Genomic DNA, 15646 nt, shown 5'->3' on the forward strand with positions numbered 1-15646 from the left:
TAAATCACGTAAATCTCCCGTATTACACGCGCGTCGATCGCGATACATCGCCGTGTTGCGACGATGGAGCATTCGCTAAGCCGCTTCGATCTGTTTCGAGCGCACATTTTACATGCATCTCGAGGATTCCGACGATACGGCGTGCGGATGTTTACAACTCTTGTCGGGGTACATTAGCACCCCTCCCGAACGAGATGCTCCTATTTCGAGAGTCATTATGAGGCTAAGAGGGCTCTTCGCAGGTTATAAATATCTCCCGCCTTATAACACATCGATATTGAACGGTGGTCGGCGAGTCGTGAATGAGTTAGTGCTTATAATCGCGTTAGACTAATCGGTGCTGTAGGGAGTCCGTTTTGAAGTTGAAAGGGACCAAAGGCACTAAAACGGTCCTATTAAGCCCCCATAGACCGCCACAATTGGGCCACCCAATCCCCGTACAATAACGATGGTAGGAACTTTCTGGGGAATCACATCGCGGCCGACATCGTGAAGCGGATTAAAACGATTTCACGCTTGTCACCGTATTTCCTTGGAAACTAAATGTTAACACACTCTCCGAAATGTGTTTTCGAAACCGTGCGCGAACCACGGTTGTTGTTAAGCTGTTGCGAACATTTCTTTACGATTTGATAATCATATAGCGGTTTATTATCTTGCGCGCTCCAATGTCACTGTGAAAAAACGTCAGGTTGCTGCATGGAAAAAGACGAAAGTTTGGTCGGATTAACGAAAAATCCAACCAAAATTTTTATTTCCCTGTGTTAATTCAACAAATCAATATCACGTCAGCCTGTGTCGCATGAAAGTAACGCGACGCGACGTTTCACCCTGCACAGCACCGTCAAAATGTTCCCGGAATTTTGTGGAAACGCGAAAGGGGGATGAATGGCGCGAATACCTCGCGCCATAATTTACCGAGTAGTCGAGGAAGAGTAGGCATAATCCGTTAATAAGTTCTGCTCTTCCTCTTCGTTTCGCCATCGGCAGTGAAGGAAGAGAGATTCGACCTGATGCATGGCTGTACCGCTGCAAATTTATTATAAGCGCTACCCGAATCTGCGAACTTTCGGGAATCTCTCTTTTTCGCGTCTCGCTCGCTCCGTTTCTCTCCCGTTCCTCCTATCCCATAGATCACGGGGCAGCCGCCGGTAAGTTCACGGTAAAGTTTATAGGAGACAAAAGGGGAAATGTGTTGCCCGCTGAAAAATCGCGGCCGTGACTATTATGAATCCGCCGTGCCGTACGTGGGGCGCATGTTGCGGACGTGTTTTCATGACATAATTCGGAATCGATTTAACATCTTAGCGCCCCGCGTGACGCGTAAAGGACTCGTCGGTGCTCTCACCCGTACTCGCCCGTAACTCAGGACGTCCCGGGCTCTTAAGTCTCATTACCATACTCCTTCGTTTGCCGGCGCTCGGGTTCTGCATACCTATTACATAGCTATTACACCGGCGGTTTGCTCGACCGGTATCTGAATATTTATTTAGCCGATTACTTTTTTCATCGACTCCATGGAAATTCGATCGCTGGCTGCCCCGCGAAATTACGGACGACAAATAAAGGACGAGCAAGCGACCGCTTGTCCCCGTTCAAAGGCGGCGCTGTTATTATGCATGCTTATAATATTGCGTCGCGCGTACGTTTGAGATGTTAATTATATCATTTAGCCGAGATAAATAATTACCCACGTGTAAATAATTAGGTAGCGAGGGAATGTTAATGCTCGCCGGCAATAAGTTACTTTACGAACTAGTTATTATTGGAACAACAGCGCTCTGTGTAAGAGAGCGCTGCATTAAACACACGTTTAGCTGAATTTATTTAGCTGGCTCCGGTCACGCACAAACTTGCAGATTGATCGTTGAAAAGAGTAACGTATTGTTCTCTCGTGCAGTAACGAGTCTTTCTGTTTGAACGAAAAACAAAGAATAACAATATTGCGAATCAGACTATAGTCACTGTTACTTTGTCAAAATTATAAATATTTTTGCTCTCTTTCCTTGCAGATTCTTTAAAGTGATGGATGATTTCACGTCAGCGTGCGGTGAAGGTGAGTTTGCATCATGTCAAATATTGTGTACTCTCGCTGACTCGTTGTAAATTACGCGCGAATCTTGGCAACAAATTTCCTCGACTCGACTGCGAAGTGACTTACTTGCATTTACCAGTATATACCTTGGACGAGTGCATAACGCCTCGCATTGATTAAACAGCATCTCATCGAGAAGCAAGATGCTCGAGAATTGCAAGGCTCATGTCTGATCGGCGCCAACTAAAATACGTCAGGTTTAACGCTAGGAGATAGTTCTTGAGAAACTTTTCAACGACTGTACGTAGGAAAAGAGAGGAATCACACACGTAGAAGACACACTAAGGACATCGCGTGTTTAAATATGTTTGCCACAAAAATATTCATATTATTTTTTGCCCGTGCATTCAAGATGGTTGTACATGAACTCGAAATTTTAGCTATTTTTAGGACTTTCTAACATTTGTACATTCTGAAGGACCAGTGTGTGTAATACACTGAAATCTTATTTAGTGGCTCTAAATGACAGAAAACGCACAAAATTCCACTTGTAGGTTCCAAAGAAAAGTTGATAAGTTAAATATTATAATCAAAAGAGATTGAAAGAGTTCAGAGTATCATAATAGGCGTTAAATGAATATGGACGTCGAAAATAGGATCACAAAATTTCGAATCGAGTAACCATAGTATTTGTCCTGCAGAGAAACAACAATATTCCTTCGGTTGAGGCAACTATATATATGAGAATGTGTATTTACTGAACATTATTCATGCATCATAAAAACTATGGCTGTGAGAATTGCAAAGATGGCCATATCACTACAGCAACTGTCATATCTGTTTAACTTGAAATCACATAAATATTCTTTCTAATCACATAGAATATATGGATGTAGCAATAGACTATAGCAATTTTCTCCGTGCACGAAACACCGACGGACAGCAGTCGTGCTTCCGTCGAGGAACAGTTTATGGGGAACCTCGTTTGAACGAGACTGCTGGTCGCGACTGTACGAGTTCATCCCTCCCTAATTTACTCCCTTGATTATGGCTTGGTCGTGTTGCACGTTGCGAGAACGAATGTAGAATAGCCGGTGGTCATTTTACTCGATTGTACGTCCGCGTGGTCCGGCTTCTGTGCTTCGGATGAGAACGACGGCGACGATCGAAAACGAATCCGACCAGAATTCGAGGAGCGAAGGTTCGCCCACGCACGAAATACACATACACACCGGGGCGTTGTTAATTATCTGCCGCCGTTTATCAAGCAGTAGAGAGAAGAAAGTTCCCTTGAGCGTTTCTCCTTCTTCTATCCTCTCCCTTTAACCGCGTTGTCGCGTCCTTTCTTCTCTTTCTTCTCTCCTCGTCCACGCGTATAACCTCGCGTCCCTATCTCTCTCTCCCTTTTTCTCTACTTTTTTCATGCCAAACGACCAGTCATATCTGTTAGGTTGTATCGGGGATCGAGAGGTCTACAATTTAAGAATCGAATCGCTAGTTTACTTCGAGATACTTTATGTCCCGTGAGCTTAGGATTTGCTGTCTCCGAGATTCGACACAGATTCTCCCGGAGATATGATAGCGAATTTCCAAATAATATCCGAAATTCTGAAATTTATTTCGAAGACGCGACTATTTTAAACTTGCGACGAGATTCGAAACCTTGCTTGAGAAATTTTAAGGATACCACGAAACTTTGTAAGATACGAAACGTAACTATGGCGGACTCGCTTGTCGAAATTGCGCGAGCGCGTTCCGTTATGCTATCGCGACTCCCGGATTTGTACGTGGGAAACTTCGTGAGACTCACGAATCAACGAACTCGCGGGAGGTAAGACGACAACGCGACGAAGAACGAGTCGAGACGCATTCCGAGGCAGGAGAGCCGCATCGTCGCCCATCCGTTGAGCCACCACTTAGCGTTTATCAATACCGTTTATCCGGTGTCCAACGCGCCAAGACGCCGTTTGATCGTACAGAAACCAAAATCCTCGCGCACCACTCATTCGTCTTATCCCTCCGCTCCTTCTTCTCGAACCTCAGCATTCGACACAAACGTAATACTCGATTCATATGTGTGCTCTAGTTTCTCCTTCGAATTTCTCAAATGAAATTCAGGGTGAAACACCTCAGTTGTTACTGACATTTCTTAGTCATTGAAAATCTGATTTTCCTTGCGACCAGTGGCGATTGTTCACAATTTTAATTACAAAGTTCTCTTTTGGAATCATTGAGTTCATGGAAGAAGTTTAATCGCGAGACTGCATGAAAAACCAAGTCTTATTTCTCTCTGGATCATCAATGATTATGAGGGGAAACAATAATTGGATGTTTCACTCTGTTTCTCCGGCTGTAAAAAGATCAAGGGCTATTTAATTATTCTCGAAATCGAGGCTCATGCCGTCATGTTTCGAAAGCCGCTCGTATTTTTTTCGGACTCAGATTAATATTCGCTTTTGGCGCGACCACGTCCCACGAAGTTGTTCTTCCGCGGCATACTTGCTCCTGGCGACACACCCCGTTCACACGACCCCGCATGGGATACGCGTCGCGCTTCGAACTTGGACCGTTCGATTGATTTAAGACGGTAGTAATCGGCGGCCCGAAAAGCTTCTCGCGTACTCTGCACGGCGGTAACACGCCGACGATATTTTCGTGTTTATGTACGCGCACGGCCGGACGTTAACGTTCTTCCCCGTTTCAGCAGCTCTTACATATATCTCCGACGAGCTTCTTCGCGCTACTAGAGGAGAGCCCGGGCTCTCTCTCTCTTTCTCTCTCGGCACGAGGCGACCAGGATCTCCTCCATCCACCAGGGGCTATTTGAGCCGACGTACCTCTCGTATATATCATATTGCCACATTTACCACGTCGCTTCGGGTCGTACTTCGCGACTACTCCGGTAGCCCGAAAACCTTCACGTTGCACGGGGAGTGGCACGTAACAATTCCGGGTGCTGCCTCTTTTATTCCCTCGTCGGCGATATCTCGGGGGCACGGACGAAAACAATATTTGCATGCGACCGCCCACCCTCGTCCATCAGCACGCACGAGAGCGCGAGTGCCGCTTTCTCTCTCTCTCTCTTTCTCTCTCTACCGACCGCTGCCTTCCAGTCGAGAAGTCATGAGCTGAAGCTCATTACGGATAGAAAGCTTATTACGAAGATGCTCCATTCTTGTTCGTAGAACACGTAAAGAAAAACGTTCGGTGAGAAACGTTTGTACGCGTTACTGCGAATTTCGCGAACACGCAAAGCGCAAGGCACGTGCATGCACGTGTTTATGCACAATGAAAGAAGATCTTCTGCTAGAGATTGTGATGTATGGTAATTACTTCAAGGCACGTTTTTTCCAAAATATTCTTTCCAGATATATTTCCAGAAAGTTAAATGTTCAAGAAATAGCTTAAAATATACTTTTGCAAAATAATCAGTTGACAATATTCTCGGTAAAGCTAAGGAGCTTGTGACAAGGTTTCTTTTCTTTTGATTAAAAACAAAATTTCGTTGCTTCGTTTATATATACTTTTTTTATTATTGTTTGCTTTTATTATTTGCTAAATATTAAATTGTTTTATTGTTTGCTAATTATAAGTTTGTTTAGATTTGACAAACATAAATATTACTCGCGTATTTCCTGCCCCTTTGTCGGCTCTTTTATTAAATAGGGAAATGATTGCATTTCCTTGCGTTGGTTTATTGTGTAAATTTGTGAGATGGCTGTACGTATACGAACGATTACAACACCGTGAAGCTGATATTTCGAATTGATCGCGGGTTCGTCCCTAATTGATGATATTGCTGATTATACAAGGCCGATTTTCGGCCGACCAGCATCATTACTACCGTCATACTTCGGCTCCCGTTGAGCAATGTTTGATTTCGGTTGCCAAGCAGCAGGGTGTCCCGCGAAAGGTCTTCGTAATATCCTTCTTGTCGTTGTAATTCTACACCAATGTGTTTGCGGTACATACACATGTCTCAAATGCCAATTCGTGAATTTCGCATCTTCGAATGCCAAAGATCCACGATAACCGACATTCCATACGGAAGGCTCCTTCGCCTTCCTCCTTCGTTTAATTGCATCAAGATTACGTGTAATTATTCGACAGAAATTTGACGCACGATTAAGCCCGGCACGAAATGCATAATTTTTCACGGCGATCTTTCGCGGCTTGTGAAAATATACACGAAGAAAATATTGTAGTAAAAATAACATTAAAACAAAAGTTTTTTTCAACAATATTTTTTGTAAAACTAGACTATACTAAAAATTCAAGTAATTACAATAATTTTATAGCGAAAAATATAAAGTGCATAACACTTTTAAACAAATACATAGTAATTTCGATTATAATTCTGTATGGTTCACAAGATTTAAAAAACTTTGTTGCAATTTTTATTACAATATTTTCTCCGTGCAAGAAGATGATAATAATGTTTCAAATTTGGAAAACGAGAATAGTCAGCGGTAGAAAAGTTGTAACATTTTCTCGATTAATTTCGAAACGCACCCGTGTTCAACAGAAGAGCATTAATATTTTTAATCACAAATAAAAAGAAAAGAGTCAATACAGAAGTCTAGTTTATTAAGAAATAATTTAAGAAAATATTATAATATTAAGAAAAAAAGAGTCAATACAAAAGTCTAGTTTATTAAGAAATAATTTTATACTTTTTAATAAATTTTAATAAACTTCGGAAAATAAAATTTTCTACTGAATCGCGTTCTAAAGGTCATCGAAGTAAGTGCGGCGGTTTTCCTGTCGCTGACTGTGCAAGTATCAATGTACATCGAAGAAATCGTAAGCCAACAATCTCTCGGCAGATCGGTTTATGTGTCAGCGTAAACGCGTAAAGCCGCTGCTCCACGGGGGTGCCGGCTACAGATTCACATTAGATGCCGACGTGTTCTGGGAAGATTCCCATTCGCTGAGAGATGTAAGCTTCTGGCGTATGCAAAACTCAGATGACCTCGTGATACATATCCGACGTGAAACAAGCTTACCGAGCATATCGTTCCGTACGTGCGCGCACTAAAATGTCGAATTACATCCACGATGGCGTTTGTCTCCGGTCTGTTTCGTGCGACTACTATTGATGGCGCGCGTTGCGTTATTCGTCGACTCGCCGCAATCCGGTTAGCGTTATTAACACGTCGAAGTGATCCACAGAATATCGCGAAAAAGATTGTCATTAGAATTACATGAATTTTCCCGTGAGCTATTTACGATGCAGCGACCAAGCTAGAGGGAGAGGAGAGAAAGAGAAAGAGAGGGTGCCGTAAAATTTAACTTTCATCAGTTTGCGAGAATGATTGAAATTTTAGCGGCGAGTTTATTCGCAGGAGTGTGTCTCGATATCGAAATTTCACGAGCTACTCGGTTTATGCGCGATTCACCTCGGGGACTCGCAATCCGCGTTTTTTCACGTCGTTATTTCTCCATTCGTGATAACCTAAGGGGGGATAGAAGGGGGAGGACGAGAACAGTCCCTCACGAAGAAATAACTTTTACACTCAGGGTCACGATATAACGCGTCGCTCATTCGCATACTTTTATCTTAATACTTTTTACAGAAGAGACTATGTTAGATCCGCGAGATAGCTGCGTTCAACAGTTTTATTTTATTAGGCCATTTGTCATGATTTCCCGCGGAAAATCTTGTCGCATCGCCGGCGCCATGCATTTCGAGCCTCCCATATATTTGCATTATTGTCCTTCGCGCGAGTCCTACGGCAATATCGCGTCTAACCCCGCGTGCTGGAAGAAGAAGGAGGGAATAATAACTCGCGCCGTATAGTTCCAAGATACTGATATACTCCCCGCGCGATTAAGCGGCTCGCAGAGGTCAAACGGCGTATCGCATGACCCGCGATGGGCCACTTAATTCACACTGAAAGCCGGGGTAAGGAGGTACGAAGTGCCTCTAAAGTACTCGGTACTTATCCTCCGCTCGTTCGCGCTTCGCTGAAAACGAGAAGACTCGTTCGCGGAGGAGAGAAGAGAGGAGGTCGGTTGTAAGGGACCGGGCGAGAAGAAGGATGAAGAAGGAGGGAGAAGAGGAAGAAGCACAGAAGACGAAGAGAGAGAGGAGGGATATAGGCGGCGGTAGACGCACTTCGATCATTATGCTGGTCAACTACTCTCATTAAGGTTGGCCCCTTACGAAAATGCCGCCGCGACCGGCTGTGGTCGTAGAGTCACGAGAATCGTCGCGGATTCGTCGCAGCTTTTGCCGGTAATTTGCGATAATATTATAATCAGCCCCTTGCTGGGCCCGAAGAGGTGCCGACCCCACGCCCCGGGCCGAATTGATGACCCGTGGAATCGTACGTCTTGCCGCACGTAGCGCCTGCCCTTATTGGGCACCTTTCGCAAGCGAGTATCCCTTCGGTGTCTGCGCCGCGGTCCTCCACGGCGCCGTTCGTGTCTCGAAAGCGCTTTCGAGATACCGATCGTCCCGCCGACCGGACTCTCATCCGCGTCGCCGCATAATTACTTTATCGGTCACGTTACTCCATTACTTACGAAACCTCCTTAAAGGAGCAAGTATGCGCGCATACGCGCGGCAAGTCCGCCAAGCGCGCGGATTTACATCCGAATTTACAGAGTCGCGGACCTTCTTATTTTACGATATTAAGGCGTAATTAAAGCGCTCCGCGTTCATGCCAGTATCGCTAATCGACACCGGCACGCTCGATCGAGCCTCCGACCAAAAGACGTGCAAATTTTCTGTTGCAGGTGAGCTTATAGGCGTCCATTGCACACATGGTGTTAATCGCACCGGATATTTGATTTGCAGGTTAGTGCACACTGTCTTTATCATTTCACATAAATGACTTATGTTCGACTTATACTTCAAAAGATCCAATTTGCTTTGCGAATTAAAATTGTTTGTCAGATATATTTTCTATATTATTTCTATCGATATAACTTTCTTCTCCGTAAAAATATTACGGAAACCTTGCAAAGTAGGGAAACATTATCTGGTAAATATATGAAAGATGCGGTAGAACGATAAAACTTTGTTACAGATATCTCATTCAACAATTGGGTTGGGAGACTCAAGATTCTTTGGAAGGTAGGTGCTTTCAGAAAATTGCATTTTATGATATCACTTGCAATCCTTTCGTTCTTATTAGATTTAATGGAGGCAATTTTAACCTTTCTGAATTTTTCTTCCGACTCTGTATATATACCAACAATTATTAAATATTGATCAATTGTCATCAGTAACTGGAAACTGCGAAAACTTCACTATTTGCGGATTACAAATATTATTTGCACCCGTTTGTCAAAGGAAATAGTACGTAGCAGGCTGTAATCGCACGTGAGTTCTTCTCCCTCTTGCCATGCAAGTCACATAAATGACTGTAACTAATTTTCATTGCGCTTCATGCGAATCAAGTTTTCACATCTCATCCAATAACTCATTCCTTTTTAATCGTCTTCTTTATCATGCGTATTACATGCTACACTCGAAGATATTAATGAAAGATTCGGCGAACGTTAAAATAGGTTAGTCGACAGTGACACTCAGTCAGTGAGTCACTTTACTTCTACACTTTTTTCTTTATCGCCACCGGCGAATCTATTGTTCAAACGAGATCTCCGACTATTTTTGTTCAGCTTTCGGAGAAGCGCGCGGTTACCCAATCGAGCGCGACATTTACCTCACCGCGCTAAAGGCAGTCCAACGCGGCGAGAAGATCGACACGAGCAAGGTCGTTTTGCAGCCAACGAATACTATCTTGTCCCCCATGAAGAACACGAAAATGCGCCCGCCGATGGGCCCAATGGGACCACCGGTTTTCGCGAGACTGCGTCGAGGTTCCGCAAACGGCGTGCTATTCCCGCCCCAGAGATATGGTTTCGTGGGTCCACCGCCAGGATTCAGGCCTATGCCGCCTCCTGGCTTGCCGCCCATACCACCGCCTGTAGGCCCACCACACTACGGACCCAGGCCGCTTAGGTATCAATAATAGTACACTAAAAGAAAAGTATTTGAAAATTTATTTGTGGGATGTAAGGTTTGTTCTTCCTCTTTCTTTTTCTATAGAAAAAAACTTGACATTCACAGAAATAAACTTCATTTCACGGAGATAAACTTCACATCCCACAAATGTTTAAATATTTTTCTCTCAGTGTAATAGTCGTAGCACAGTCCATTCTGTTCCGGGAATAATTTCACCAAGAAACATGACGCGGAGTCTCTTTTAATGACACAACAAACGCAGTAATTCCTAATGCAAAAATGCACATGAGAAACGTAAAAGTCCGACACCAAATCATTAGCTTCCTAGCGAGCAGGACACATGTCGCACGATTGTTAGAAATCAAATTCTGATTGGATTTTACTTCGAGACACGAGGGCGGAGCGATCGAACGAACACGTCATGTGTATGTGTCGAATTGCTCAGGTACGGAATGCCGATGCGTCCGGCGCTACCGACGCCGCCCGGGCCAGGATTTCCACTTCCTGGCTTTCCGCTGCGTATGCCAGGACCGCCGAGAATGGCTGGTCCACCGAGGTTACCACCGGCCGGTCCCGCGGCGCGACTACCACCCCCTAAAATGCCGCCGCCTCCACCGCCGCTCTCGAGAACGACTGTGAGTAAGCAGCTGCACGTGCAGAAGAAGAAGCAGATCCGAAACGGCATCGCAGAGCGTTCGGTGAACATCCGCTCGAGACGGAACGGTCCGGCCAACAGCAGGATCATATCCAAGATGCTCAAGGAGCAAGATTTCACCGTGGACACGTTCGAGGAAAATCTACTGACTACCTCGATCACCGGCCAGCTGCGACGGCCAATGAGAGGACGCTACAGTCAGGCCAAGTGACGATGTACTCGTTAGGTGCGCGATATGTTACTATAAACGTTACAATATTTCGTGTATTCCGCGTCACCGTTATCGCGGGTCACCGTTATCGCGGGTCCCCGCGATTTTATAAACGCGCTTACGCGCCCAAACTCGTCGACGGCGTTTACAATGAACAATGATGACCGTTTTCCCGACGGGTCCACGATTTCTCAGTTTTTCAACAGCGAAGTTTGACATTAATCACAATCCTTAAGACGTGATTGCGCATAGCGCATCTATTTCACTGTCGATAATAAATCCTTTTCAAATAGATTCGTTATCTAACTTGATAACGTATCAAGACCGTATCAGAGCTACGTTTATTACTGATGAGTGAGCATACCTTGTTGGGAACCTCATGATAATAGCGTCCATTGTAATCTTTCTTTCTGATTTGTGTATTATATGTGTGACGAGATGTACATATATACATCATATGCAGCTTTATTATTTTAGGGAAAAACGGAGAAATTCATTTAGGTTAGATTCGGTATCACGAGATTGTAACCAAAATTTGTTGAGAGTCATCGTATCGCAAAAACACGTTTATGTATTTGTCTCATGGAAAAAAAATATGTGTACCTTAGGGCAAAATATTAATGACTTTGTTTTATGCCATATCTATAGATTAAGTCAGAGTCGGGTATTAATAGATTGAAATTTTTCCTGACTAAAATAAATCGATAAATCAATAATAAAAATCAATCGTTATGTGTTATTGCAAATAACTTAATCGATTGATACAATTAATTGTTATATTCAATCACATCAAAATTTAGTTAATAATTACAATCGATTATATGTTTATATATATATACACACACACACACACACACACACATAATAATTGTCTTTTTATTATTGATTTGCCGATTATTTTAGTCAAAGGACATTTTAATCGATCAATGTCCAACTGGAGTAAGTGTAAGCATATCTCCAACATGGTTTGTATTAGAAGATAATCGCTCCATTTGTTATTTGAGAGTTTAGTATGGCCATTTTCAGTTTACAGTTTACACTACTGTTTAAATTGCAACTTATCGTTGATAAGTATCGTATTTAAATCGACTAATTCTTGGCAGATCAAAATGTTTTCAAAGTGAAACAAACAGTAACTCTCTCTCTCTCTGTGTACAATTTTAAATAAAATATAAATATGTATTTAACTATGTACTAAAGTATGTGCACTATAATAACCTGGTTGGTGAACCTTTTCATCATGGATTTCATAACGATCCCATAGCCTTCTCCATGAGTGCGCCGATCCGACGAATACGAACGATTGAAACGAATCTTTGCAGGATGACGCAGTGTTTCTATATGAAATAAGCCGGCCACTACTAATTATCGCATTTCAGATCGATGTCAACTCGGGATTCCCGCCAACCGAAGTGTATTCAGACACACCAGTCCGACTTCCTTTTGAAGTGTTTTTCATACAATATAATCTCACTCTTCTTTTCCAACTTTCAATATTTTCGCTTCGTCGAAATTGATCGCCATCTCAGCCTTAGGCTGAGTTCCACAACTCCTCCAGTTAACTTAACTGGCTGGTTACTCCATTGGACTTGATCAATCGCATTTGACATTAAGAAGAATTAATCAGAATTAATCAGTCAATCACTTGGGACTTAACAGGTAGTCAAAATTAAACGAATGTTGTGGAACTTGGCCTTAATGATGCATGATACATTCTGCTGATAGATCGATCCTCGGAGAGAATTGCTCCTTGATTACTAACGCGAGTAGCCGGTGAATGCTGTACGAGGTTGCTCAAGTAGCCGGCTGCTTTGACGTTGTCATTGTGCCACGACGACGACACCGTGTAGGCAGGTATGCGCGTGGCGCGAAATGTAATTGAACGCACGCACACGGAAGATAGGTATGGGCCACGGCATCAGTCGTGCATCGTGTGTGCGTATGTGTGTCTCGTTCTAAGATATTAAAGTGATTCAATATTCGGCCCGGGTTCAAGGGTCACGCGTGTAGGAGGCACGCCTCTCGCGCGCCTGACCATATATCACAAACTGCCGTTGGCGTACGTGGAATAATTCCACGAGAAATTGCACGCGTCACACACGAGTAGTAACGCCTCGAGTCTCTCGGCGACTTTACCCGGCGGCCTTAAAAGTGAGACCTGCTGATAGGAAGGGCATAAATTAAGTGCGCTCGTGTGTATTTTACGGCGCGCCGCTTCTCTCATCCGGTGGTTACGCGCGGTTACGCCACTCGTAATAATGACGCGCGACGTGGAAAGTCGCGGAAAATCGATGGCGAGTCCAACTCTGATGAGTACTTCGCAACGTTATTTCTAGATAATTGTGCACTGGATATGCCCAACTAGGACGATCGAAGAAATTGAGCAAGCTCAGACCCGAAATGTCACGTGTGTCTTGAAGCGTATTTTCAGAACGTCGACGTTAGTAAAATAATACGTTGCGAGAATATGAAAATTGTGTATTTTAAAACTCAATTTCTCGAAATATTCAACATGCCTATGTAGAATCCTGTTCGCAGCAGCCCCACGACAAGTGACACCGGCTAAAGCTTAATCTACAATATGCTATTTGTTTCCTGTTTCTGTCTTTTTCTTGTTTGAGACTTGATCTGTAATATGTTGTTTTCTGTTTCTTTCTCTTTATCTCTTTCTGATTCAAACATTAAGCTTTTACATTGTAGATTAAGGTTTAAAGTTTGAGTCAAAAAGAGATAAAGACGAAGAAACAGGAACCAGGGAATACATTGCAGACCAAGCTTAAAGCATTTTAGGAAGCTGTGCTACTCGATCGATCTGAACTGTTTTATTCTTCATTGAGATTGTACTTGTCCCTTTCAGCCTGTTTATTCGCGCTAAGTATGTAATGGGAAAGATACAGCTCGTGAATTATCTGCTTTCGTCATAGTCAAATCGATACCTCGGTCTGAGTTATGTTCATAGACGTAGCTGAGGCACAAATGTCGAGGAAGTAACAAGGAGAAAGAAAGAAAAAGAGACGGCGGCGAGGACGACGACGAAAAGAGGTCGTCGTGGATAGAAGGAATTCGAAAACTTTCCCAGAGGTGGAAAGATCGTCGCCCTTCTCTCTCGCCACGGTCCCGGCTCACGGAGACAATCCGAAAGTAACTTCTGGTACGCGCTACTGGCGCCACGGGAAACAATCGTCCAGCGTGATCGCTCGGCGCAGCCGCGCTCTCCGGACAACTGTTTCCCCAGGCCCGGTATCTATCTCAGTTAGACATTAGATTTATCGACATATTTTCTTAGTCTTTTGAGAGACTTTATTTACTTTTGTACAACGCCGTCTACCTCGCCGTCGTCCCGCGCACCGCTCGCGCGAAGGACTACCACCCGTCTTGTTTCGGGGGTCGCGTCGCACCGCCGATCGATCAGATCGGAGGGGGATAGCAGAAGCGCGGCTTTTAGCCGGGAAACGGATCGGTGCTCGTATAAATCCCGTTTTAAGCGAAAGAGTAGCTTCGCGAGAACTGAACAATTGAATGAGGATCGAACGGCTTGCGAGAGGGCAATAACATGTTGCATCACGCGAAGCACACTTGGGGCCGAGTCGAGTGTTGAAGAGGATCATTGGTTAAAGATCAACGAGACTTGAGTGTGTTTCTTCGGCGCACTAAGCCGCGCAAATGCACGGCGCGGTTATTTCGATCGCTTATGGACTTTTGAAGAGAAGCGTAGCTGAGTAAATGTAACGGAGCGTAACTGATAGCGACGTAATTGCATGGCTGTTCAATGAGCGTTAAACTGAGACGAGAGATTAGAGGTATCGACGGGAATTTCTATTACTATGATCGTAACTGATGCACGGCTACTGCGGATAAGAGGATTACATGATCTAACTACCGTGTGATCGCCCGAAACGATCTTTCGGATGCGTCCCGGCGTAACTTTTCGAATAATTCGTAAAAACCTGCAGAGGGACAAACAAGTCCATAAAGACCTCGCGCCATCCCGCTGTCTCTCTCTCTTTCTCTTCCCCTTTCTGTCTTTCTCTCTCTCCTCCCCTCGCGTCCAGTTGTTTAACAGAAGTTTCATATTTTCCGCAGGTGCGATTCACCTAAAATTCTCGTTTCGCGTGATACACAGTTTGATCAGCATCAATAACGTCTCGCGAGATAATTCAGACATCAGAAAGAACAAGAGAAATTAGTAAACGTTCAATAAAACACGTGTCGATAATAATTTATTCCGCGAAATTGAGCCTTTATTTCTTCGCCAGCGGTACCTTTGTACTCCCTCTCTCGCGATCCTTTTCATTCCTACGATTTTCCCTTACCAACTCTCCTGTTTTTTGCAGAGGTTGCGAACACCATAATTCACTGGCGGCGAAGGGAGGGCAGCGAGCTGCCTCGCCCGACTTGGCAATTAGTCCCGATTAATTTCTCAAAAATGAGGAGGAACGCGCGCGTGCTCTGCGGTAGGTACAGATCTTTTAGGATAGGAACTACGCGGAGTCGAATAATAGGAGGCTAAAGGCTAACCACATACGAGGGTCTGCTCTCTGTCTAGCCTCTCGCTTTCTGCCCTCATCGTACACGTCTATCCGCGTGTATCACTATCTTTATATTACTTCGATACATGCATAACTCTTGATCTTTACCGTATATCGTCTATCTACATTTCATCCCACGTATTCTCCGTTCTTATTTTTTCGTTCACCGCACTGAGAGAAAAATATTGTTGCTTTCGGCGTCAAGTATACTTTTTTTTTATTTTAACTAGAAAAAATAATT

The 15646-nt window shown here is 43.9% G+C and overlaps 1 protein-coding gene across 1 annotated transcript in view; it reads left to right on the top strand.

The window, feature by feature from the left end:
• Positions 1-12070, top strand: part of LOC116850030 — a 45771-nt gene extending 33701 nt beyond the window's left edge. Inside the window, exons 6-10 of the mRNA XM_032827806.1 lie at positions 2013-2056; positions 8777-8837; positions 9070-9116; positions 9665-10007; positions 10456-12070. Coding sequence (XP_032683697.1) covers positions 2013-2056; positions 8777-8837; positions 9070-9116; positions 9665-10007; positions 10456-10876 — 916 coding nt within the window. The 3' untranslated portion in view covers positions 10877-12070. The remainder of the gene's footprint in view (positions 1-2012; positions 2057-8776; positions 8838-9069; positions 9117-9664; positions 10008-10455) is intronic.
• The last annotated feature ends 3576 nt before the right edge of the window (positions 12071-15646 follow it).

The sequence above is a fragment of the Odontomachus brunneus genome, unplaced genomic scaffold (assembly GCF_010583005.1).
Source record: "Odontomachus brunneus isolate Ranch 3 - 2012 unplaced genomic scaffold, Obru_v1 Obru_scaffold_132, whole genome shotgun sequence".
NCBI classification, from domain to species: Eukaryota; Metazoa; Arthropoda; class Insecta; order Hymenoptera; family Formicidae; genus Odontomachus; species Odontomachus brunneus.